The 25,935-nt window shown below is 34.3% G+C and overlaps 4 protein-coding genes and 1 pseudogene across 6 annotated transcripts; 4 read left to right on the top strand and 1 right to left on the bottom strand.

Annotated features, from left to right (window-relative positions):
- Positions 1-586: 586 nt before the first annotated feature.
- LOC18051180 (F-box/kelch-repeat protein At1g15670) lies at positions 587-2,018 on the top strand. The gene has a single exon (XM_006445594.2). It carries the CDS (start codon positions 780-782, stop codon positions 1,806-1,808), a length of 1,029 nt encoding a protein of 342 aa, XP_006445657.1. The 5' UTR covers positions 587-779; the 3' UTR covers positions 1,809-2,018.
- Positions 2,019-3,161: 1,143 nt separating this feature from the next.
- Positions 3,162-6,145, top strand: LOC18051179 (constitutive photomorphogenesis protein 10). The gene is made up of 4 exons (XM_006445593.2): positions 3,162-3,547; positions 4,462-4,535; positions 5,249-5,396; positions 5,559-6,145. The coding sequence occupies exons 1-4, from the start codon at positions 3,328-3,330 to the stop codon at positions 5,654-5,656; spliced, it is 540 nt and encodes a 179-aa protein (XP_006445656.1). The 5' UTR covers positions 3,162-3,327; the 3' UTR covers positions 5,657-6,145.
- A 168-nt stretch (positions 6,146-6,313) lies between these two features.
- Positions 6,314-13,088, top strand: LOC18051178 (probable acyl-activating enzyme 18, peroxisomal). The gene is made up of 14 exons (XM_006445590.2): positions 6,314-6,913; positions 7,602-7,731; positions 7,805-8,064; positions 8,498-8,699; positions 9,176-9,216; positions 10,026-10,154; positions 10,255-10,328; positions 10,418-10,638; positions 11,091-11,185; positions 11,263-11,479; positions 11,696-11,821; positions 12,123-12,221; positions 12,414-12,620; positions 12,750-13,088. Exons 1-14 carry the CDS (start codon positions 6,645-6,647, stop codon positions 12,861-12,863), a joined length of 2,184 nt encoding a protein of 727 aa, XP_006445653.1. The 5' UTR covers positions 6,314-6,644; the 3' UTR covers positions 12,864-13,088.
- Positions 13,089-14,213: 1,125 nt separating this feature from the next.
- Positions 14,214-20,709, top strand: LOC18051177 (probable acyl-activating enzyme 18, peroxisomal). 3 transcript variants are annotated; one of them, XM_024191137.1, is made up of 15 exons: positions 14,214-14,290; positions 14,658-15,044; positions 15,225-15,354; positions 15,480-15,739; positions 16,001-16,202; positions 16,653-16,693; positions 17,417-17,545; positions 17,718-17,791; positions 17,884-18,104; positions 18,620-18,714; positions 18,791-19,007; positions 19,231-19,356; positions 19,779-19,889; positions 20,014-20,223; positions 20,330-20,709. In XM_024191137.1, exons 2-15 carry the CDS (start codon positions 14,776-14,778, stop codon positions 20,441-20,443), a joined length of 2,199 nt encoding a protein of 732 aa, XP_024046905.1. In that variant the 5' UTR covers positions 14,214-14,290; positions 14,658-14,775; the 3' UTR covers positions 20,444-20,709. The 3 variants fall into 3 exon arrangements, with proteins under 3 accessions (XP_024046905.1, XP_006445650.1, XP_024046904.1); XM_006445587.2 differs by lacking the exon at positions 14,214-14,290 and having other exon boundaries at positions 14,468-15,044; positions 19,791-19,889; XM_024191136.1 differs by lacking the exon at positions 14,214-14,290 and having other exon boundaries at positions 14,468-15,044.
- A 434-nt stretch (positions 20,710-21,143) lies between these two features.
- Positions 21,144-22,266, bottom strand: LOC18051176 (annotated as a pseudogene).
- Between the last annotated feature and the right edge of the window lie 3,669 nt (positions 22,267-25,935).

The raw sequence follows: 25,935 nt of genomic DNA, 5'->3' as shown, positions 1-25,935 counted from the left end.
ATAGTAGTTTATTCATAATCACATTCAAATTAGATGATAGTCTACTCATAACTTTTTATTCCAAGTTTTTACTCAATAACATTTCAATTTATTTATTTGAATGTGATTTGAATCACATTCAAATAAATAGATGATAGTCTACTCATAACTTTTTATTCCAAGTTAATTGAAATGTTATTGAGTAAAAACTTAGAATAAAAAGTTATGAGTAGACTATCATCTATTTTGAATGTGATTATGAATAAACTACTATCTATTTATTTGAATGTATCATAGTCTAATTGGATAGCAAAATTTTATTTTTTTGTCTGCGTGTAAATTATATATATATATATAGTCTATTCATAATCACATTCAAATAAATAGATGATAGTCTATTCATAACTTTTTATTCCAAGTTTTTACTCAATAACATTTCAATTAATTTGAATATATATAATATACAGACAGACAAAAAATTAAAATTTTATTATTCGATTAGACAACGATACGCTTCAAATAAATAAATAAATGGTAGTCTATTCATAACTTTTTATTCCAAATTTTTAATTGATAACATTTCAATCAACTTGAATATATATATATATATATACACACACACACTCTAAAAAAAAAATTAAAATTTTGCTATCCAATTAGACTACGTTACATAGCTCCTTCATAACGCCTCGCCACGTGGCACGAATCCTTTAATTAGAACAGTTTCTAGTTATCTAACGAACTTTCTATAAATAGCCGTTATAAAATTCGCCACTCAATTCAGAACCAAAAATCGAACAATGAAAATGGAATCTTCCGAGTTAATACCGAGTCTCCCTGAAGAGCTCAGCCTCGAGTGCTTAACCCGCCTCCCTTACTCCACCCATCGCCTCGCCTCCGCTGTCTGCCGGCGTTGGCGCCAACTCCTTCAAAGCCAAGACTTTTACTACCAAAGAAAAAATTCTGGGCACACCCACAAAGTTGCGTGCTTAGTTCAAGCTGAAAAAGAATCAGACGGTGGCAAAAAACCAGGCGAGTCACCGAGTTATCGACTCAGCGTGTTCGACCCGGTCGGTGCGGTATGGGACAGGATTGACCCGGTACCCGGGTATCCAAATGGGTTGCCGCTCTTTTGTCAGTTGGCGGGTTGCAAGGGCAAGCTTGTGGTGATGGGCGGGTGGGACCCGGATAGTTACAAGCCGGTCACCGACGTTTTCGTGTACGATTTCGGGATGCGGAGGTGGCGGAAAGGGAAGGATTTGCCGGCGAAGATGTCGTTTTTCGGGTGTGGATCTGCGGAGGGTCGGGTCTATGTTGCGGGCGGGCACGATCAGAATAAGAACGCGCTGAGGACGGGGTGGGTCTATGATTTGAGGCGGGACGAGTGGAGTGAGTTGACTCAGTTGAGTCAAGAGCGAGACGAATGTGAGGGGGTGGTGATAGGGGATGAGTTTTGGGTAATTAGCGGGTATAACACCGAGAATCAAGGGGCTTTCGATGGAAGCGCCGACGCTTACGGGTTCGAATCCGGTCAATGGAAGCGGGTGGAAGGGGTTTGGGAGGCTGGTCGGTACCCGAGATCCAACGTTGGGGTGGGCAAAGATGGGAGGATATTTAGTTGGTCCAAGCTAGACTCCGTTGTACGGGCCGGGTTATGCGGGATAGCGTTGGGCGATCGGGTTCTGGTCACCGGGTCGGAGTACCAAGGAGCTCCAAGTGGGTTTTATCTGGCGGAAATTGGGGAAGGGCAAAAGGTGAAATTGGAGAAAATCAATGTGCCCGATGAATTTTCTGGGTTTGTTCAATCTGGTTGCTGCGTTGAGATCTAATAATAAATAGATCCGAAAAGTATGTCACATATAATTTTGTAGTGAATTTTACATCTGTGGGACATATATATATAGTTTTGTAGTGAATTTTACATTTCTTATTTATATATATATCTTGTGTAATTAGAAATTGTACAAAAGGTTAAATTTTTGAAGTGGCTCAAAAAATTTGTACGTGTTCTGTTTTGAACCTCACTTTTGTAAACTATACTATCCTTGTGTTCAAGTTCTATTTTTGTTATTCTGTTGGCTTTGGTTTATGGCATTGCCCAAATGTTACCATGATGTATAATAGTTTCGATTACCCAAAAAAAAAAAAAAAGGATTGGCTTTCAGTATAACTATCCAAAAAATACTCATTCAATTATAAAATCCCGTTGGTTCGAGTCCCAATCATTGTTGGAATTCTGACTCCTCTCTTATGTGGGAGTTTATTTGTCTCCCGCATTTGGATTATTATACATCTCACTCTTAATAATAATATTATTAAAGACAGTCTCGATCAATCTCTTATTGTACATATCAATTATACTATGATGGTAATATATTAATATATAAAAAAAAATCTCTAATTAACTTAATTAATTATTAAGTCGTTTTACGTCATTAAAACAAAAAAAACAAAAAAAAAAAACAATCTCCTCTTAAATCAAAGCTAACAATATTTGAAGTATTTGATACCACCGACTATAGGACCATGATTCAGAATGATGCAATTTTATTTGTTGCGTTACATAAGTGAAGTAGAAACCTTTTTGTTTGATAATGAAGGAAGTTTCCAAAGTGCTAGTAGCTATGCCCATAAATCAGTCTGAATCCAACAGCTTCATCGTGTCATCGATCAATGAGCAAACATCTCCTCCATGGACCATGGACAGGCATCTTGGGGAATTGATTTATTAAACATATTAAGGGCTCCTCATTTAATAAAAGAATTGAAATAGATGTATTTTTATAATTTTTTTTTTTTATAATTTTAATAATAACAGCTATTTTTATTTTTGTTTGATAATAACAACTGTTTAGCCACGACACAATGTAATTGTTTTCTATTAATAAACTTTTAATTTCCAAAAAAAAAACCGTGACACAAATTCTACTCCATTTTTTTTCTTCTAATTAACTATATCAGTTGAGCTGAATAATAATATTATAATTTTAATATTTAAATCTCAATATTTTCGTGTTATGGGTCTGAAAAATGATACATTTTATAATTTATAAATTATTTAATTATCATCTAATGTATAAATGTCACATTAACTAAAGTTAAATTAAAACTTAAATGTTGGAAGTGGAAGTCTAAAATTACTCTAAAAGTAAAGACGTTTATTTGTTCTTTGAAACTAACAAATTGATTGATAAATTATACTTCTTTTATTTTTATTTTAAAAGAATTTTTAGATTTTTTTTTTTTTTTTTGGGAAAAGGAAATTCACTCAAAATCGAAACAATTATTTGGTTTCAATATGCGAGTAATTTGAAACACACGCACAGAGACAGTGGCTTGAAAGTTAAAATGGTGCGTGTTGTTGTGGACATGAACAGCGGCGGTGGAGGTAGCGGAGTCGGAGGAACATCGACTTCATCGTGGGTCTCGACGACGTCGGTTTCAGCATCTGGGAAGAGGATTCAGAGAGAAATGGCGGAGCTGAACATGGACCCACCTCAGGATTGCTCTGCTGGTCCCAAGGGTGACAATCTTTACAACTGGGTCGCCACCATCATTGGCCCTGCTGGTGAGGTTCCCCTAAGCTCTAACTCGCTCTCTTTTGGCAATTTTTTTCTTTTTATCATTTTTGGTGACGGGTTGTTGTTTTTTATGATAAAATTTCAATTTTGATCATACTTCCGTGATGGGTGGTCGTTCTTCATGATAAAGTTTCAATTTTGATCATATTTTAGTGGTGGGTTGCTGTTTATATTGTTTTTGAAAGATAAAAGTTTCAATTCTGATTATTTTCGAGTGATGGTTGTTGTTTGTATTGCTTTTGGTCAATGAAGTTTCAATCTTGATAATTTTTGAGTGATGTTGGTGGTTGTTTGCTTGTTTTAATGATTCTGTTTCAATTTTGATCATTTTCAAGTAGTGGGTGGTTGTTATTTACCTGTTTTCTTGTTTTTTATTATAAAATAATTGGTCATTTTTTGAGTGATGATTGCTTGTTGTTTCTTGTTTTTTGATGATAATGTTTCAACTTTTATTAGTTTCAAATGATGGGGTGGCGTGTAATTTCTTGTTTCATGCTCCTTGTCTTGATTTGTGGTCTGTCTTGGTTGAATTATAATGGCAACTTGTTGGAATATTGCTGATGCTATGAGTTTCAAGCGTTAATTGAACTAAGGATCGTTGCTCAATTATTGATGCTCATTGTCTTTATTAGCAACAGACTATTGGGAAAGGTAAGTTCACATGTTGAATTATCTAGTTTTTGATGCACTGCATCGTTGATTTGTGGGCTTTATTTTATGTGTTTATCAAATTATTAAACATGTTTCTATAAAAGTTGCATATGTCTTTTTCCGACTATTTGCTTTCCATTTGAATTGTCTATTTTCTGTTACAGCAGCTTCTGAAATCTGGTTAATGCCTGAGTTGTCTTGTTGGCATGTCAGCTTTGCAGTGTTCACTAAGCTCATTTTCATGTTGTAGGAACACCATACCAAGGGGGTATATTTTTTCTTGACATAACATTTCCAACTGATTATCCGTTCAAACCTCCAAAGGTATGCTATTCATGAATCTCATTTTGTCTGGCATATGTATCAATATAACCCTACATAATTTTCCTACTCTTCTTATTTTCAACCCTATTGGTTTTTCAAGCATATTTTGTTGTGCGATGGGTCTGGTCTTGATGCTCTTCAAAGCTGGGTTAGATAATCATGGTTATGTGTTACACAAGCAGCAATCTCATCTCTTGAAGTTAGACACTTGGGAAAATAGACTGGGTTGGAACTTGACTCTATTTTACATTTGATATTGTTGCTTAAGAATAATGAACACGTTGTTCTATTGTAATTATCAAAGAAGTGGCAATCTTGAACCATCACGGACTATAAAAATCCAATCAGAATGGCAAGAAGAATTTTGCTTCAGACTGGCTGCGAATGTGATGTTGAGGTGTTGAGCTTTTCCGGCATGATCTATTTGAACATGAAGTAAATAGTATTGTTCAAAGGATAGGATTTTGTACTTGCAAATGTAGAGACTTGAGAAAATGAGACTTGCTATTGGAAATCTTGGTCTGGTTGCAAATTCTTTTGACAAATAACATTCCCTTTTGTTGGAATCTTGTTGTTACGTCGTGGGTGTTTAAGCATTTGCATATTTGAAGTCCTAGAATTGTAGAAATTAGTATAAACTAAATAAATACATTCTCCTTTCTTTGCTGCATTCTTCATTTATTTGTTCTTTAATAATAAGTATAGTTTTGCAGGTGGCATTTCTAACTCGAATCTACCACTGCAATGTTGATTCTGCTGGCAATGTTAATTTGGATATCTTGAAGGACAGTTGGAGTCCAGCTCTGACAATTACAAAGGTGCTACTTGCAGTCAGATCAATGTTCACAAACCCTAGCCTTCGTAAGTTCTTGTACTAGATTCTCTTGTGCATTTTTGTTGTTTGTTGCATGATTGGCTTTAGCTGGGCTGCCTAGGTGTGCAGATCTCGGACTTGTTTGCTGTTGTAATATTAGATGTTACAAGTGAGTGACGTGCATAAACTTTTCTGTTAAATGTGTGCAGATAATCCCATTGTTCCTGGCATTGCCCACTTGTACTTAGAAGATAAAGCTAAACATGATCAACTAGCAGCAGAGTGGACACTGCGATTTGCCAAGTAATGAATCCAATGAAAGAGCTGACACCGCTTAACATTTCGATGTTGTTGTAGATTCCTTATCAGCATGTCGTTATTAGTCCAAGACTGCACCCATGCCACTTTCTTGAATATGCCCCTAGGCATCTATAAAATGCTCTCCAACATGAACTGCAATGTTATCCTTGCAACTATATCACGTTTGAAAGCAACTGTGAGAAATTCAGCTTATTGTAAATGTCTTGCCTCATATGGTTACATCAATATTTAGTTGCTGTGTCGAAATAAAATCATTCCACCACCCAAGCAAGAGGTGATGGATTTTATTTTTTAAGTATGAAGATCAATTGTCTACTCTAAAAATATGTTAGAATCTCCAAACCGAGGCCATTGGTTGGTGGGTGATAAAGACTCTTCCCCAATTGTGGAGTGAACGAGTTCGAGTCTGTATGTAAGATTCACCTTTCTTTGTAAATATTTGTTTACTTGTGTGAGATAGATTTTGTTTGTATTGTATGCTGATTTTTGAGTTATGCTTGGATAATATCTAGTTGTGCTATAATTTTGGTGATTGCAATGTACGGCATGCATATTTTCGAACTTAGCCCGATAGACCCAAGTTTAGAAAAGGGCAAAAAAAAGGAAAAAGAAAAAACACACACACCCCCACACGCATGCACACATACATATATGTACATGCAAGCGTACGAATCCGTGGGGACCTGGTGGTGCCAAAGACTTGGATGTTTAAGAGTGGAAATCCGTAATACCCAGTAGAGCAAATTACAGAAGCAGTGTTTTTCGTATATCGAAACTGGGGTCGTTGACTCATTTTTTTAATCATCAGAAACACACCGCATGTTCAACCACCTACCTTTTTCAATCTTCTACACCTGTTATTACCTGTTAACAATAAATGTCTATGGTAAATGCTATGTTACATAGGGACTCCCAAATGTCTATTGGTAACTGAAAAAAAGATCAGAACTTGTTAACGAGAGAGAGAGGAAAAAATGGGAAAGAACATAAGAGAAGTGGGAGTGGAGGATTTGATGAAGGTGGGATTGAAACTGGAGGAAGCTGAGGAGTTTGATAAGATTTTGAAGCAAGTGATAAGTTGCAGCAAAGGGCTTGATGCAAGAGAGATTTGGCGTGAGCTTGTGGCCAGAAAAGTGCTTAAGCCATGGCACCCACATGGGTTGCATCAACTTGTTTATTACAGTGTGTATAATGATTGGGACGCTTCCATCAAGGGCCCTCCTCTTTACTGGTTCCCTTCTCTGTATGTTCTTTGCCTATCTCTCTTTTGCTTGTATCTCTTGATTTCTTGCGTTGCTTTTGTTTTTGCCAGTTAAAATTCACTGTAATTTTGACATATTTGATATTAGGAGTAAAAGATTTGATCATGTTTCAGATAGTTGTGTTGGGGTGTTATTGGATAAGAATGTATAAGTAAGTAATCTTAACTGTATATTATTAAAAGTGCTCACGTGATGCAGTATCTTTGAAGGACTCGCCAATTTTGTCTGTGAAATCCACTTATTTTGCTATCTTATGGGCACACATCTTTGTGTGCTTTCTTGTAGCCTAAATTTAAGTCTATGGGCACATATGTATTTTACAAATTATTACAACTCTCAATTTTGAACTTTTATAATTTAAGATCAGTTCTTCAATATCATGGAACATCTCTATTTCTTAAGAATGAAATAAAAGATTTTTTTTGAAAAATACGGAATCTTTAATTACCAATTAAGACATAAACTCCTTTGAAATTTTGGAAGGAATACACGAAAACACTGGTTAAGCGGGCATTATCAATATGATTTATCTCATATTAAATGGGCTAGATTAGTACCACAAGAATGGCGAAATAGAGCCAAACACTGTATGACTCAAAATAAAGATTAATCTTGGCATCAAAGTTTGAATCTTTCTCCTAACGGATACCTATGTTTTTCAAACATCAGAGATCAATCGAAGCTTACTAACTTAGGAAATGCATTGGAAATTCATGGACCAAAGCTCCTAGGGCGTGCGTACAAAGACCCCATAACAAGTTTTAGGCTCTTTCAGAAATTCACAGTTGAACATCCTGAGGTGAGTACTTACTATTTTCATATGCTACTGGACTCGTTCTTATTCTGAATTTTTTATCTGAGTATGGTTTCAGGCTTATTGGGAAATTGCTCTTAAAGAGATTTCAGTTGTATTCCGCGAGGCCCCGAAATGTATTTTAGACAGAACTGACAAATCAAAGCATGGTGGAACATGGCTTCCAGGTTCAGTTTTAAATATTGCTGAATGTTGTTTGCTACCCTCAAATCATCGGAGAAAAGAGGACAATACTGTGGCTATTGTGTGGAGAGAGGATAGATGTGATGAATCTGCTGTTAACCTTATGACATACAAGGAACTCCGAGAACAAGTAATGTATGCTCTCATCAGAATTTTGTGTATATGTACTGTAGTTTGTGTTTAACCTTATTTTAGACTAACATTAACTATGATTTTCTCTAGCATCAGATTTGATTAGGCCGTTTGAATCAAATGTTGCCATATATATACACTTTAGGTATATCAATGTCAAACTAAGCTGAATTCTATTTGAAGAAAATAAATCCTTTAGTCAAAATTCGAGTCTTTAACATGGGAACTGTTACCTGCTTTCTTCCTGTTACATAAACTTTTTCAGCTGCTGATAAAAGAAGTAACCATTATTAATAACGAATGATCAAAGGAAATAAGTTATGTCCTTTATTCCTTGAAAACCTTCTTCCTTCCCACATCATTATTTTTATGTTTAAATTTACTTTTATTTTCTTCTATTTTATCTTTTTTGATATGTTTGCTGCACGAGTTACAGGTTGGTGGCTAATGCATTGGATACAATGTTCTCAAAGGGTGATGCAATTGCAATTGACATGCCAATGACAGTCCGTGCAGTTATTATATATTTGGCTATTATACTAGCAGGATATGTTGTAGTATCAATAGCTGACAGCTTTGCAGCTAGGGAGATTGCAACTCGTTTGCGAGTGTCTAAAGCCAAGGGTATCTTTACTCAGGTGATCATTCATTCTTATAGTTCATTCTATATATGAAGGAGTAGAACTTCTGAAATTTAGGAACTTTATCGCGACACCCATTTTCCCTTTCATATTTTTTGTCACTCAACTATATGCATTAGTTGTAAGAGAAATACAAGCAGTCTGCTTAACAAATTGTTTCTAGTTATCCTGTTATTGACGTCAGATTTTAGAAGTGTTGTCAGATTTTATAAGTGATGACATAGTATTTGCTCATTATATTTTAAATCCTTTTATATTACATCCCCATTACTCTTATGCATCACTTTTTCTTCTCTGTTTCTGTGTTGCCTTTGGAGTCAATTCTAAGCTAGTACTTACGTGCGGCTTTTCTGGGTAGATATGAATACATTTTAATATGTTCTAAGAGATTCCATGTATTATATTCGTTATGAGATTACAATCCAGTTGGTGTATCATTTGTTTGGTGATATCTGCCTTCAATTTGTATTCAGGATTTTATTCTCAGAGGAGGAAGAAAATTTCCTTTATACAGGTAAAGGATTAACTTTTATAGTCTATACTAGATGTTGCATTTTGTCATCTTGAGTAAGAAATTTACCAGTTTTGATGGCGTAAATCATGTTGTCATCACCTTTATCAAGTACCAAAATTCTGAAGTCTTTACGAACATAAATTGTTTGCAGCATGTGGCTGAAGCTGTAAAATTTTTTATCAATTGCATTTTAATCATATCCATATTATACAACAGGAATTGCTAATCTGTATGTGTCATAGAGGTCCTGTTGATATCTGCACTCCCCATGTAATTGATTCTGAACAGCATTTATGCACCTCATAATACTTTGCGTGATCATGGATATATTTGTGTGTTATGAAACTCCTACCAGCTCACATGACTGAGTTGAAATGATTCACATGGGTTTTCTTGAAATTAAATCATAGGGAATGTCCTTTTAGCTAGTTAAAGTGATAGAGAATTGTGATTTTAAATGAAAATTGGTTCTTTCTTTACATTTTCAGCAAGCTCTTGAATTTCAGACTAACTGAACTAAAAACATCTTTTATTTCTTAAGAAACCTGAGCTTTATGGCAAAAATTGAAATGTACTTGTTTCTTATTTCTTTCAAAGTTAAATTGGAAGTAATGGTTCACTTTTAACTGCTTCTATGAAGGCCTTGCATAGAATGCTTTCTCATGAAGTACTTGCGTTAGATTTAAAAGCTAAACTAGTGTGATAATCCCATTCTTTTTATCTGAAACTATTATGATATACATTATGGACTTGGACATGTTTTAACTATTCCACTATTAATGCAATGGCATTTTGTCCCTCTTTTACAGTAAAGTTCTAGGCGCTGCTCCTCTTAAAGCTATTGTGCTCCCTGCGATCGGAAATGATGTAGGTATTCCATTAAGAGAACAGGATCTATCATGGAAAGATTTTCTTTCCAGTGTTGACTACCATCCCAGGTATTGATACCACAAAATTCAAGATCCCAATGTGTTTTTATGGGTTCTCCAATTAATATGCTGTGAACAATTACGTATGTCAATATTTTTGTGGTGACAGGCCAAACTATTACTCTCCGGTTTATAACCCAGTGGATGCTGTCGTTAATATACTCTTTTCATCTGGAACCACAGGTAGCAAAATTTTTTAACCGTAGATTTATTCTTTTTCCTGTTTTGACACCCACTTTAGAAATATTATCTTATTTATTGGCCTTAATTAGGAGAACCAAAGGCTATCCCATGGACACAACTTTCATCGATTCGATGTACTGCTGAGGGATGGGCTCATATTGATCTCAAAGTTGGAGATGTTTATTGCTGGCCAACCAATTTGGGATGGGTGATGGGGCCGGTTATACTATTCTCAAGCTTTCTGAATGGTGCGACTCTTGCTCTGTATCAGGGATCTCCTTTGGAGCGCAGTTTTGGAAAATTTGTTCAGGTGGCACTTCAATTTTTGGTTTTTCCTTTCTGTAAACTCTTATTGCCTATTTCTAGGAGGGCTGATCTGATTTTTCAGTGCCTTAGAGCTGATTACACTACCAACCACCTATTATTCAATAGAGTTCCTATGTCAATATGCCACGGAATTAATAGGAGAGATCTTAAACATTCTATTGTTTGGTCGTGGTGCAGAAATAATACTAGAATAATACCAGACTACTTAGCTTGGCCATGCGGAGACATTTTGAACTTGAGCTGTAGAGGATTCTTAAATGACATTGGATATAAGGACGGAAAAATTGTGTGGTTATCATGAAGGTTTTGGCTTTAATACAATCATAACTGTAATAGATTGGCATCACTTTTTCAAGTGCATAGCCATAAGTTCAGTACTGGGAATTGCGAGATTTTGCTCTTGTTTATTGTATTTATTTTCTGAAACTTTTTCAGGATGCTGGAGTAACTGTTTTGGGTACAGTTCCAAGCTTAGTGAAAGCATGGAGGAACACAAACTGTTTGGAAGGCCTGGATTGGACAAAGATAAGGTAGTCTCCTTTTTCCAACTTCAAACTTAGGAGTCTTCATATGATCAGAATGAAATTGACTCAAAATATACGTATAGATCCTTTGCTTCCACTGGAGAAACCTCCAATGTTGATGATGACCTTTGGCTCTCCTCGAAAGCTTGGTACAATGCCATTATTGAAAGTTGTGGTGGCACAGAGCTTTCCTCAGCCTACATCCAAGGAAGCCTGCTGCAGCCACAAGCTTTTGGAGCATTTAGCACTGCAACAATGACGGCAGGGCTTGTTATTCTTGATGAATGTGGAGTACCATATGTAAGAACATTTTCTTGATCTAACTGGATTCTCTTTCTTTTTACCAACCTTGCCAATCAAATTCTCACCACATTGTTTCTTGCCTGTAACTTGACTCTGAGATTGCAATAACATGTGAGAGAGCACAGTTATTATGAATGCATATGCCAGATTGACTGATTAATATTCTGTTCTATATTGTTTATATGTGTAATTAATCTTTTTCAACATTAACAGCCAGATGATCAACCTTGTGTTGGTGAAGTGGGTTTATTCCCTCTATACCTCGGAGCTAGTGACAGATTGCTTAATGCTGATCATGAGGAAGTTTACTTCCGCGGGATGCCAATGTATAAAGGAATGGTACATGTAGACTAGCCTTTCTTATAAAACAGTAGCATTGAGACATATTTTCATGCTAAGTCGTATCAATGATACAAAATGCTTTACCTCTTTTAATATTTAAAAGCACTGTGGTCTTTACTCGAGCTTGTGCTTCTGCAACTAAGCTAAGACACAACCAGTAAAACAAAAAATCTTCTGTTTGAATTCATTTCCATCACTTTTCATAATCAATGGGAGCCAGAGAGTTATCAGACAATCATGAATCCAGTTTACAAGCAGCTTAAGAGTACGATTTGTAACTTGACATGTCTACTGGCAGTGTCTCAGGAGGCATGGAGACATCATCAAGCGGACTGTCGGGGGCTATATCATTGTACAGGGAAGGGCTGATGACACCATGAATCTCGGTGGCATAAAGGCATTACTTCTTCCGTTGACTTTTTTATCTTCACCAAGAAGCTCTTTTAAGTGTTTACACATATATGCATGGCTCTATTTTCACAAACTTGAACTTATTTTCTATTTTTCACAAACTTGAACTTATTTCATCCCTTTTGTTTAATATCCGCTTCTTGGCTTCATTTGTTTACGTGTAAAATTTGATATGCAGACAAGTTCCGTTGAAATTGAGCGTGTCTGCGACCAAGCTGATGAAAGTATCCTGGAGACAGCTGCAATCAGTGTATCCCCAGCAGGTGGTGGTCCAGAAGTGCTGGTAATATTTGTGGTACTAAAGAAAGGATTTACCAGTCAACCAGACAAACTCAAAATGATATTTTCAAAGGCCATTCAAAGCAAACTCAACCCTTTGTTTAAGGTTTGGTGCTAAGAGCCTCCATATTTCTTTTCAAATCCATGTTGTTTGGAACCATTTAAATTACTGATACAATTCTACTCTGATATGATTTCTTTTTCCTCAATTTCTTTTTTAACTAATATTTACCAGGTGAGCTTGGTAAAGGTTGTCCCGGAGTTTCCCCGAACTGCTTCTAACAAGTTACTGAGGAGAGTGCTGAGAGACCAAATCAAACACGAGCTTTCTGTTCGGAGTAGAATTTAGAAGCAACATCAATTCTTCGTGCATCAGTTTTCAACCAATTTATACATCATGTAGATCTGTAATTCCTCCTTGTGACCGAAAAATTTTATTGTGTGATTCACTTGTGACCGAAATGAAGGAAAAGTTATCAGCAATTATCATGCTTTGTTTGTGAGTAACTGTCAAACAGCACCTTTGTAACTTAATTTCCAATAATTACTGTACATTTGATATCAAGTTTGCCAACCATCGATTTTGATGATCCCTAATGAACTTGTGAAGGGTATATCTGTCTTTAAAATAAAAAAATAAATTTAATACTGTTGTCATTTTCCCTTATGGTGCGTTTGGTATATTATATTGTATTATGTTAATGCAGGTGTATTGTATTATATTGTATTGCATTAACACTGTATTATAATAATATTGTATAATGTTTGGTACTACACTGTACTATATTAATTTTTAATTATATTATACTTGATGTTGTACTGTGCTGTATTAATTTTTTGTGATTACTTTATATTATATATTTATAAAATAATATTTATTAATACTTAAAAAAATTAAATATAGAAGTCTTAAATTTTAGAAATTTACTAATTTTTTTAGTATAAATTTAAAAAAAATCATAATTCTTCATAAAGATTGAAGGTTATATCCTTTAATTTTCGGAAGTATAACATTTATTTTATGTATTTTCTAAATATATAACTTGTTAAATATCGAAGCAAATAATTTAATCAAATAATCTTGAAATAATATAACAAGAAAAATAAATAGTTAAAACCTACAAAATTTGTTCAAAAGTCATCTTAGAACATCTGTTCATATACACCACAAAATAATTACAAAATGATAAAGTGACAAAATTGTCATAACATAGTTAATAGTAAAATGAATTGTGCTAATATTTTATATTATTATTTATGTTATTATTAATTTAGATTAATATTATTGAAATTCATTTGTATTTAAAAATTTATTATTTGTTATATTAAATTATTTAAAAATAATTAATTTTTATATATTAATTATATTACAATAATTAAATAGTGTAATATTATATTATATTTTATATACTTTTAAGTATTTATTATTAATCATATTAAATTATAAATTTATTAATAAATTATGATGTAAAAATAAAAAATAATATTATATTATAAATTAAAAATTATATATTTATTCATTTTTATTATTATTAAGTAAAAGTAAAAGTAAAAGTTTAAAAAAAAAAAAAAAACAAGCTAACTTGAGAGGCAGCTTAATACTATGCAATACCACACACCAAACACACCCTTAAGTAATTAATTGGTTGGTACCATGAACAACTTACTTGAGAGATAGTTGTTGTCTGAAATTTTTAAACAGAACAACAGGTTCCTTTCCTGGTGACCGCCTTTGACGTCAGCATGTTGAACCTACTACAGCGAAACTAGCTTCAGGTATTTCTTGTCTCATCTGCAAGCAGTCCCATCTCATTTATTAATGATCTTCTAGAAATGTCTTATTTTATAATAACAATGTAATTTTTTATTGCTGCTTTATTAGTAAATAAAAATAAATTTTTTACCTCATAAAAATATGAACTGATAATTTTCAAATAATTTTTATTCACCACTCCAAACAATCGGAATCCCGGAGAATACGTAATAATAAGTTCTGAGGCTATGGAAGTGTCATTTTTTTTCCCTCTTTATTTAATTCCATAGGAGATACACAGTAGGCAATCCATGAAAGCAAAATATTTTTGAACTTCGAGGAAGAATGTCCAAATCAGCCAAATATAATAATTTACATCACGTGTTTCAGCTACTCATCTTCCATTCTGATTGATTTTGTGCCTACCACACAACTCAACTGCTCCATGTCTCACTTCATAAGAGTGCCTGTTTAGCTGAAAAAAAAGAGCAAAAAATTTGAGTGGCAAATGGGGAAGAACATAAGAGAAGTGGGAGTGGTTGATTTGGTGAAGGTGGGACTGAAAGTGGATGAAGCTGAGGATTTTGATAATATTTTGAAACAACTGATTGATGGAAGCAAAGGGCTTGACCCAAAAGAGATTTGGAAGGAGCTCGTGGCTCGAAAAGTGTTTAAGCCATGGTACCCACATGGGTTGCATCAACTTCTTTATTACAGTGTGTATAATGATTGGGATGCTTCCATCAATGGCCCTCCTCTTTACTGGTTCCCATCTCTGTAATATTCTCTTTTCTTATCATCTCTTATGAATGTTCATGTTTTTTATTTTTCTGTTGGGCTTTGATTTGTAATTCAATGTGTGATCTTTTCACCGTTTTATGATCTTTTTTGTTTGTGTGCGTGTTTGTAAGTTTGAATCTTTTGTCCTTACTGATCTCTGTGTTTTTTAAATGATAGAGATCAGTCTAAGCTTACTAACTTAGGACATGCGATGGAAATTCATGGACCAAAGTTTTTAGGGGCTATGTACAAAGACCCTATTACAAGCTTTAGCCTCTTTCAGAAATTCACTGTTGAACATCCTGAGGTAAGCAATTTTTTATGTGTGAATATTTATTTCTTTACTTAATGCAAAATTAAGTTTTATTTATAAGCTTATGAGTTATTGGACTTGTTTCTCTTCTGACTTTTATGTCTGGGCATGGTTTTCAGGCTTATTGGGAAATTGTTCTCAAAGAGATTTCAGTCAAATTTCATGAAGCCCCAAAGTGTATTCTAGATAGGACAGATAAATCAAAACATGGTGGAACATGGCTTCCAGGTTCAGTTTTGAATGTTGCCGAATGCTGCTTGCTACCATCAAGTCGTCTGAGAAAAGAGGATGATAGTGTGGCTGTTGTGTGGAGAGAAGATAGATGTGATGACTCTTCTGTTAACCGTATGACATATAAGGAACTGCGAGAACGAGTAATGTATGCTCTCTTGCATAATTTTCGCTGTTTATATCTTATTGTAATAAATTCCCGTGTCTACTGGTCATTGTAGAGTAAATATAGCTAACATTCTCTTTAGTATCAAATTCAGTCGGGTTGTTCTGGTTTCCATCTGCGATCATAGGTTTCGTAGGATAAGGTTCTTTCTCAAATTGAGTTATCGAAGAACTCATAGAGGTTAATCTTTGTTTTTGTCAACAACCTTCTCTTTTGTTGATACATCTGCTGCATGAGTTACAGGTTGGTGGCTAATGCATTGGATACAATGTTTTCAAAAGGTGATGCAATTGCAATTGACATGCCAATGACAGTCCATGCAGTTATTATATATTTGGCAATCATACTAGCAGGATATGTTGTAGTATCAATAGCTGACAGCTTTGCAGCAAGGGAGATTGCAACTCGTTTGCGAGTGTCTAAAGCTAAGGGTATCTTTACTCAGGTGATCTTTCATTCTCATAGCCCATCCTAATATTAAGGATTAGAGTTTCTGAAAGAATTGAACTTCATTGAGCCACTAATTTTCAGTTTAAATCTTTTGTTTTCTGAACAATATACATCAGTTGTTAGAGACATAAACAGTCAAATTGTTTCTGGTTCTCCTGTTAATGCAGTTAGATTTCAGAAGTTTGAAGACATGGCATGAGCTGTTTAGATTTATCATCTTCAGATATCATGTTTTCCTTGGCTTATATATTACTTTTCCATTTCTGTTGGCAGTATGGGCTTTGCTGTCAATTTTAAAGTAGCAATTATGGTGTGCTTTTCTGGATATTATTATATATTCTGATAGATTCTATGTATCATATATATGCATTTTGAGCTACAGAGTCCCGTTTGTGTGTCATTACTTTGGTCTGGAAATTGAAATCTGCCTTCAATTTGTATTCAGGATTTTATACTCAGAGGAGGGAGAAAATTTCCTTTATACAGGTAAAGGATCAACTTTGTACTGTTTATACTAGCTGCTGCATTTTATGTATGTTAAGAGAATTTGCCAGACTCGAGCATCACTTTTGTCAAGTGCCAATAATCACTTGCCACAATAGCTTATTTGCTACACTTGTTGAAATTTTATGGAAGTTTTGACTTCTGTCCTTTAGTTATATCTGTATGTATGAGAGGATTTGCTTATATGCCTAGAAGGTCATGTTGATCTGCAATACCAATGATTGTAGTTGATTCTAAACAGCATTTATGTCACCATTATACATTACTAGACTATGGGTACATTTGCTTATCATGAAATTCTTCCCTGCTGTTATGATTGAGTTGAAATCATTCACATGTTTTTCTTTAAAATTAGATCAAAAGGAAATGTCCTTTGCAGATTGTATAGGAATGAAGGATTGTGGGTTTTAGATGATCATTTGTTATTGAATTAGCTTTGAATTTTGAGAGGCCTGAGCTGTTCAGAAAATTTTGAAATGTATTTGCACAAAAGTATATTCCAAGTAGCTGTTCCTTTTTAAATGCTTCCGCAAAGGCTATTTGTGAGAGTGCTTTACTCGAAGCATTTTATAATTGAAAGCTAAAACTAGTGGGCTAATTCCACTCTTTTTTATGAAATCGTTACTATTATGATATACATTATCATCTTGAGATGTTTGAAGTATTTTAGTAGAAACATAATGGCTATTGATCTTTGTTGTACAGTAAAGTTGCGGAAGCTGGTCCTCTCAAAGCTGTTGTGCTCCCTGTGATTGGAGATGATGTAGGCATCCAACTAAGACAACAAGATGTATCATGGAAAGATTTTCTTTCCTGTGTTGATTACCATCCAGGGTATCTATAGCCATATGACTAAAACTACTCTGTTTTATTTTTGTTTTTCCCATTTGGTGCAAGGAAGCTTCTATCGCTATCGTCAATGCAATATCCCAAAATAGTTTTGCAGTTTCTCCAACTAAAATATTTTAAACCATTTTAATGTGTGACAACATTCTTGTGGTGGCAGTCCAAAGTATTACCCTCCAGTTTATCGCCCAGTGGACTCTGTGATTAACATACTTTTTTCATCTGGAACCACAGGTAAAAAAACATTTTAATCACAGATATTCTTGGCTGTATTTTTACATTCCCTTTATGAAATAGTATCTTGTTCGTCTATTGGCCTATATCAGGAGAACCAAAAGCTATCCCATGGACACAACTTTCACCTATTCGGTGTGCTGCTGAGGCATGGGGTCATATTGATATGAAAGTTGGAGATGTTTATTGTTGGCCAACCAATCTAGGATGGGTGATGGGACCAATTATACTGTTCTCAAGCTTTCTAAGTGGTGCAGCTCTTGCTCTCTATCATGGCTCTCCTCTTGAGCGCAGTTTTGGAAAATTTGTTCAGGTGATTCTCTCATACTTGTTTTTTCCCCCTTTGTATAAGAGCTTATTGCCAAGGGGCCACTCACACTTCTAACCACCTATTTTGTGAATGGTGATACACTTGCAAAGTTGGGATGCAAAGTATGATGATTCCTTCAGCCTTGGAGATCCAATATCGAAGAACTGCTGAACTGATTGGATGCAATATATGTACTGTTTATATAGATTATAAGATTCAGCATTTAGGTTAATGATGTAATGGTTTAGAATAAAGCTAGACTAATTTTCTGGGCTATATTGAGGCATCAACTTGAGCTTCAGAGAATTCTTAATAGACATAAGAATTGAGAAGATACTGTAGATTCCCTGTTTATAACAAAGTTTTGGCTTTTGGTAAAATCATAGTAGTAATAGACAGCACCAATAGTTTAGGGGCTGATTGGCACCACTTCTTCTTCAAGTGCATGGTTATATAATTTGAGTACTGGGAATTTTGATATTTTACTCTTCTACACTTATTTTCTGAAATATTTTCAGGATTCTGGAGTAAGTGTTTTGGGTACGGTTCCAAGCTTAGTAAAAGCTTGGAAGAACACAAACTGTCTGCAAGGCCTAGATTGGACAAAGATAAGGTACTCGCGTCTTTCCAACTTCAAAAGTAAATGCTTTCTTATAATTCAGAATAAAGTTGACTTAATGTATGTGTAGATCCTTTGCTTCCACTGGAGAAACCTCCAATGTTGATGATGATCTTTGGCTTGCTTCAAAAGCTTACTACAAGCCTATTATTGAATGTTGTGGAGGCACAGAGCTTGCCTCATCCTACATCCAAGGAAGTATGCTGCAGCCGCAGGCTTTTGGAGCATTTAGCACCGCCACAATGACAACGGGTTTTGTCATTCTTGATGAACTTGGAGTTCCTTATGTAAGAACTTTTCTACATCTAACTGGATTCATTTTTCGTTTACATATTTTTTTTAAAAAAGCAAATTGGCTGTAATCATATTCTAAGATTGCAATGACACGGAAAAAATCGAAATTGCTAGGATTCTTGTAATACAATGAATGAATCTGGAGACAAATTGACCATATTAATACTCTAATATATATTGTTATTGTGTGTAATTGATCTTTTTAAACTGTGACAGCCAGATGATCAACCTTGTGTTGGTGAAGTGGGTTTATTCCCTCTATACCTCGGAGCTACTGACAGATTGCTTAATGCTGATCACGAGGAAGTTTACTTCAGTGGGATGCCAATATATAAGGGAATGGTATGTGTAGACCTGCCGTTTTATTACTAAGTTGTATTTATAATACTATATGCAGTCCTACTTAATCTCTAAAAGCAGCATGCTGAATTGGTGTAATCTCAGGTCTCATACCCTTTTGGCATCTGATTACCCAGACTATAACCCTTATAAGTTCACTTTTGGTCGAGTTAACTGGCATGGCTCAGGTCGGAGTCTCCAGAAGCTAGTATTTTTGGGTCAATGGAAACATTATATAATTACTGAATAGAAACTATTGTTCACTGTCTCCGGTGTTATGCTAGAAAATAGAGGCACAAATGAATCGGCCAGTACTGAGCCAATGAATTGCTGCTACTATTTTGTTTCATCTCCTCTAGCATGTACTGGTGCATCAACTGAAAGATGCAACTCGTGATAGATTTTAGAGGCATTAATTCATTCAGGTGTATTGGCAGCACCTACGGAGACATGGTGACATCATCAAGCGGACTGTTGGGGGATATATCATAGTACAGGGGAGGGCTGATGACACCATGAATCTTGGTGGCATAAAGGTATTACTTATTCCTCCTTAAGTTTCGTATCTCCAACTCCAAAGAAGCTGCTTATGCACTCATGTTTGGCTTTTTTCATCTCTTCTTTTCTATCTTGTGCTTGGGCACAAAATTTGATATGCAGACGAGTTCTGTTGAAATTGAGCGTGTGTGTGACGGCGCAGATGAAAGTATCCTGGAGACTGCTGCAATCAGTGTATCACCAGCAGGTGGTGGTCCAGAAGTGTTGGTTATATGTGTGGTACTAAAGAAAGGATTTACCAGTCAACCGGTGGACAAACTTAAGATGATATTCTCAAAAGCCATCCAAAGGAACCTCAACCCTTTGTTCAAGGTTTTCATGCTTTTGACCTTCATATTTTCTTTAGAAGTCCACGAAGTTAGAACTTTTTATGTTACTGATCATTCTATCCTGATTTCACTTTTTGATTAATTACCAGGTGAGTTTGGTTAAGATTGTTCCAGAGTTTCCCCGAACTGCTTCGAACAAGTTACTGAGGAGGGTTTTGAAGGACCAACTGAAGCATGAGCTATCTGTTCGGAGTAGAATTTAGAAGCAACATCAGCTCGTTGCATATCAGATTCTAACTCGTTCTTACATCATGTAATTTGTTCTTGTGATACGGTGAAATGAAAAACATGCAATCGGTAGTCTGATGGTGCATTTCTCCACAATATTTTGTTGTCTTTGTTGTAACACCATTGTTGTAAGGATGCATATTCTGGGATGCATAATAGTTCAAATGACTAGTACTTTGATGAATAAATGCATCTTTCCCGGAAAGCAAATGAATATTCCTGTCATGATATTGTTTGTTTAAGAAATAAGTTTATCTTGCTTTCAAATTTGGTGCACGATTGATGTATAGGTAGAGTTAGAAATTTTTGTATAATATCATGAACCGCTAGCTGCTAAACCCTAACAGTGTTACTGCATTTTTAATCAACAAAATCAGTCATTGGTTCCGAGATGGCAACCAAATGAGGATTATAATCCCTAACGTAAGGCCACTAATTCTCTTTGGGAAGTGGGGATAATAGACTTTAAACATGGAGAAGCTGGAGGCCAGCTCTGACCTCGAGTGATGACTGGTTGTTTCCGTAACCCCTTATTTTTTTTTTTAATTATAGTTGTATATTAGGGATACATCAAGCCACATATATGCACCCCTAAAATACATCAAGCCACAAATGTGCACCCCTAAAAGCTTTGAAACAATTGTTCATAGTTTTACACCTTGTGCCTTATTTTGATCAATCAAAACAATTAGCTACTACCGTTAAAAATTTGCTCATTTTTGCGAAGCCAACTGTCTTCTTCCCGTCATGTGCCTTCCTGAAGACGTGCTTGACATAATCCGAGTACAGAACGGGCTTATAGATCGGCTTCTCTCCACTTGCTAGCACTTCAGGCAAAGGGCATATTGTGTCTTGAGGTCTTGGATTTATGAAAATGGGGACTGAAATGCTGTTCTTGCTTCCACTAGCAACCACGCAATGCTCTACACTCTTGTATCGACCGTTGCTAAGAATTTGTAACGCATCACCGATGTTGATAAGCAGGGAGCCATCAATCGGATGGACATCAATCCAACTTTCTCCGTCATTTCCTCTCACGTAAAATCCTCCAATGCTATCTTGAAGAACGGTGAGGGTTGATACATCTGAATGGCGGCCTACGCCAATAGTGAGTTCAGGATTTAGGCAAATGGGACAGAAGTTAAGGTTTGTTCTGACAGAACCCACTCAAGTTTGTTCACATTTAGCCCCTTCATCAACACTTGCAATAGCTGTTTGATAAGAGCGTCTGAACTCTTCATGTATTCCAGCACTTCATCCCTACAGGCAAATAAGGGGATCAACACATACGTGATATAATAATGAACAAGTTTTTTGAGAATTTGTATGGTCAATTAATAAGGTTGCTTGCTTATTTGCAAACAGGAGGCCGCAAAGCAGAAGCTTCTTCTTAGGAAACGTAAAACTGGCTAAGGAAATCCTTCCATTCCAAAGCCTTTTCAACCTGAGTGTTAAAGCTGGTGACAAACCTCACATTGTTAGAAGGTGAAGGCTCCTTTGAGTACCTCTTCTTCTCATAAGCTGACAGCCCGAACGACCTGGAAGTATCCCCAGTTCTCAGTAGCATCGCAGATGGATTTTGCGACTTCAGCATCATTGCATTTTGACATATCATTGACAGCAATGGATGCCTGGGGAAGGACCTTGGCCTCATCGATTCTCTCTTCCAAGGGATGGATATACTGCTTGGGGAGAGCTTTGAGTCTCATTTCGGAGAGACCCTTTGCTCCATTCCCTTGGTTTATGACAAAGTGAAAGTTGACGACTCATCAGTGAATGAAACAATTGTTGGTGCCATTAGTTAAGAACTTGGTGATTGATTAAAGCAGTGAAGTAACTTGAACAAATAGGAGTATGTATAAAGGGCAGCTGGTGTTGATGAAATTAACATGTCCACTACTGGCTACTTATAATGCATTGCTTCTAGCGTATTCAACTTTCGGTGGATGCGTGTACACTGCATAGTTTGGTAATTTTTATGCTTTACACCTTGTTATGGAAAAATGAACACACCAAATGCCGATAAATGATGACTTTTTCATGGTTGGTGAATATCCATTAACCATTATGCTGCTTCTTCCTAGTAAACTACTGAACATCTTCTAGTGTTTGACAAAAATCAATGAAGAATTTACTGTTATATTAAGCAATTGTGTTAACCACACAGAGTCCTTAATTTTGTAAAAGAAAATATTAAATAATTAAGGCGTAAGAATGGGTCAAGAATTTTTTTTTCCAATAAACCTTCTATGGCCGGACTCTTCAGTTTAAGTGAGGTGGTGGACGACTTCGCTCTCAAAACGTAGAAAGTGGTTCAAGACTCCTATGATATTTGAGGGTAAATTTCATATTACTCACTTTACTATTTTTAAAATTTCTCCTGATGTTTAAAAAAATTTAAATTTTTTTTTAATTTTGTTTAAAGGTAAGGAAAAAATGAATGTGGGTCGATGAATTTTTTTAGTCCTCTTAAAAAAATGAGTAAATCAAGATTTTTAAAGTATGAGAGTAATTTAAAAGCAGTAAAAAATGAGTAATAAAAATGAGGCCTTAATTTTATTTTTTATATATTATGTCTAATTATATGATGTTTAGGTCTGAATGGAAGAAATTAAATATTATGAATTTTACCTAAATGACATAATATTTGAATAAAACTTTAATATTCGCTCCCATTAATATCCCTATTAAATGCATTTGCTTTCTATTATACAAATTATCATTTTCTCATTTTTTATTTTTTTTTCATTTTCCTTGTTCTATGGGTATTCAACTATCGATTTTTTTTTTAATTGTAAATGAATAGAACTTTAGGTGAGTGTATTTTATAATAGGTCTATCTATTTGTATTTATAATTAAAAATTTTCATAATAAATTTTAATTTTTATTTAATAAATTAATTTTAATTCAAATGATTTAGCAATTCTTTGTTGGTTTATGCAACTACTATTGAATACTAAAAATAATATTGTAAGTATCATATATTAATAGAAAAAAAATACATGCATTAGATATTTATTTTGTTATTAGCCAAATAATTTATTCATATCTTGTCATGTGTTTAACAAATAAATATAAGTATTGTTAATATTTATGAGGTTATATATGATAAAATATCATACTCCAGATGTTTTCTTTTTTTTAAAAAACAACTTAGTACTTATATTCAAAAATATATATTAAACTCAATCCTATTTAGATTGCATTAAAAAAAAAAGCTAGCTAAGTTTATTTTCGAAGTCAATAAAGTTAAGCCTAAGTTTATTTTTAAAGTCAATAAAGTTAAGTCCTCAAATTCGGTAGGAATTGCAACTTTAAGCAACACAATACACTGAAATAGTTAAAGCTTATTGAGTGATCCAAGTAAAAACTGCATGAAAAGCCTGCATGTTTGATGAATGTATAACTGATATAAATTATATATGGCTTTCGACGTTTCAAATTTTACGTATCATGTTTCAATTTTTATATTAGGGTTTCAAATTTTGCGTCAAAGTTTAAGCTTTTTATCACAGGTTTCAACTTTTAATATTCATTTTGAAGGTCGAATTGTGTGGCTAATTTTTTTTTTTTGTCATTTTTTGGTTAATTTTTGATTGCTTCCCTTGTGAATTGATTATTTTTATATCAAACATTTCCTTATGAAATCTCAATTTTCTCGTTTTTTTTTTAAATTTAATGAGGACGCCCACTTTTCCCCTTATCTTTTGAATAAAAGTACAATGACTAACGGTTTTTAAAAATAAAGGAACAATTTGAAAATAATGTTTGTTTTTGTTTCAATTTAAAATTAATGTTTGTTTTTGTTTTTCACTTTAATATATAACCACTAAATCACGAGAAAAACTCAAGTGAAGTTGTTCCACCACCTCAATTGCAAGGGTGACGAGACAACTCACCAAGGCTCTTTCGTTTGGTGGAATAATGGATTCTACACTAAGATCTACTGATTTTTCAAAATAAAATTTACTTGGACCATTAGGGATTCTACACTAGTGAATTGTTTCAGCACCCCAACGGACAACCAAAAGAAATTTTTTCTCCCAATCCATAAATAATCATTGACAAGTGACTTCTGCCAATTACTTTCCTTCTCAAACCTCAACAGTTTCTTCTCTCAGTCTACCAACTATTCTAAGAATTTTGATCTAATTGTGTGTGTTCTTTATTTTTCTTCTCATTTAGGATTGTGTTTTTTGGCCACGTGGGTAGTGGCTCTCAATAAGGAGAGAGCGACTGTGCTCACTTGATCAAAATTCTTAAAAATAGTATCTTAGCTTTTATCGTTTAGAATAATAAAAATCACACTTAATTATTTTGTTTTTTTTAACTGTTATTACTCGGCTTTTGAAGATCTAAGAGTCGTGGTTGTACGGCTAATTTGAATCCTCATCTTCTTAATTATTCACTCATTGTCTATCTTCGGCTTTTAAAGACCCGATTAAAGTTTAGTATACTCTTCTTGATCTAGTTTTTCTCACTGTTTATTTGCTTTTCTCTCACACTCAAAACTTCTAACCATCTAAGAATGGTGATGATTAGAATTGCCTTGGTGTATACATACAAAAGCTTTGGTGATCATAATCTCTCTTAATTTTTTCTCTCCCAATTTATCTTTAAATTTTAAAGAATTAGGTGGTGAAGCTAGCAATATTTTTTGGGATGAGCTGACTAAATTTACTTCTTAAAAGTGTTTGTTCTATACAAATGAAATTATTGAAATAAGATACATAAGTAAATATATATATATATTAATAATAATAATAATAATAAAAGTACAATGTGAATACAAAAAATATATTATTATGTCTTGAGATTCTTCAAAAAAGAAAACTCATACATTATCAAATTGTGTCAATAGTCTGTAATTTCTCTTTCAATATATATAATCTACAATTTGAAAGAAACTCATTCTTTATTTTGTTTTCATATATTGTCTTTATTAATTTCATAGTTGAAAATACTCTCTTTGTTGTTGTTGTTGAAATAGGAAGGGTTAATACTAAAAGAATTTCTATCAAACAAGTAAATCTATTGTTTTCTGATCTCAACTAATTATAAGATAATTTAGAAAGAAAAATAAGATTTTGAAAGTGTTGAAGAGAGGTACATCAATCTCAAAGCATTTTAAGTATCTTCTCAAAGCCCGTAGGCTGTAGGTCAATTAGAGTGAAATCTTGAAAATAAAATCTTTCAACAAAAACTGAAAGCATCTTCATATTAAGTAATTTAAATGCATCTGTAGGACGTAAAACTAAACCAAGAGTGAGGAATCTATTGTCTGTTAAGTGAATCTACTATTCAATTTCATTAGATTTGGAGAAGCAGTTATATTTGAGTTTTGCAAATTGGGGAAATTGGATAGACAAGATAGGATGAGTTAGATTTCCTGTCTTATTTTATTATTTTAATATAAATTTCAATAAGGTTAATTTTGCAATTAACTAATTCCCTACACACCCCCAA

The sequence above is a fragment of the Citrus clementina genome, unplaced genomic scaffold (assembly GCF_000493195.1).
Source record: "Citrus clementina cultivar Clemenules unplaced genomic scaffold, Citrus_clementina_v1.0 scaffold_2, whole genome shotgun sequence".
In the NCBI taxonomy this organism is placed as follows: Eukaryota; Viridiplantae; Streptophyta; class Magnoliopsida; order Sapindales; family Rutaceae; genus Citrus; species Citrus x clementina.
This window is presented reverse-complemented; position numbering and strand designations above follow the sequence as displayed.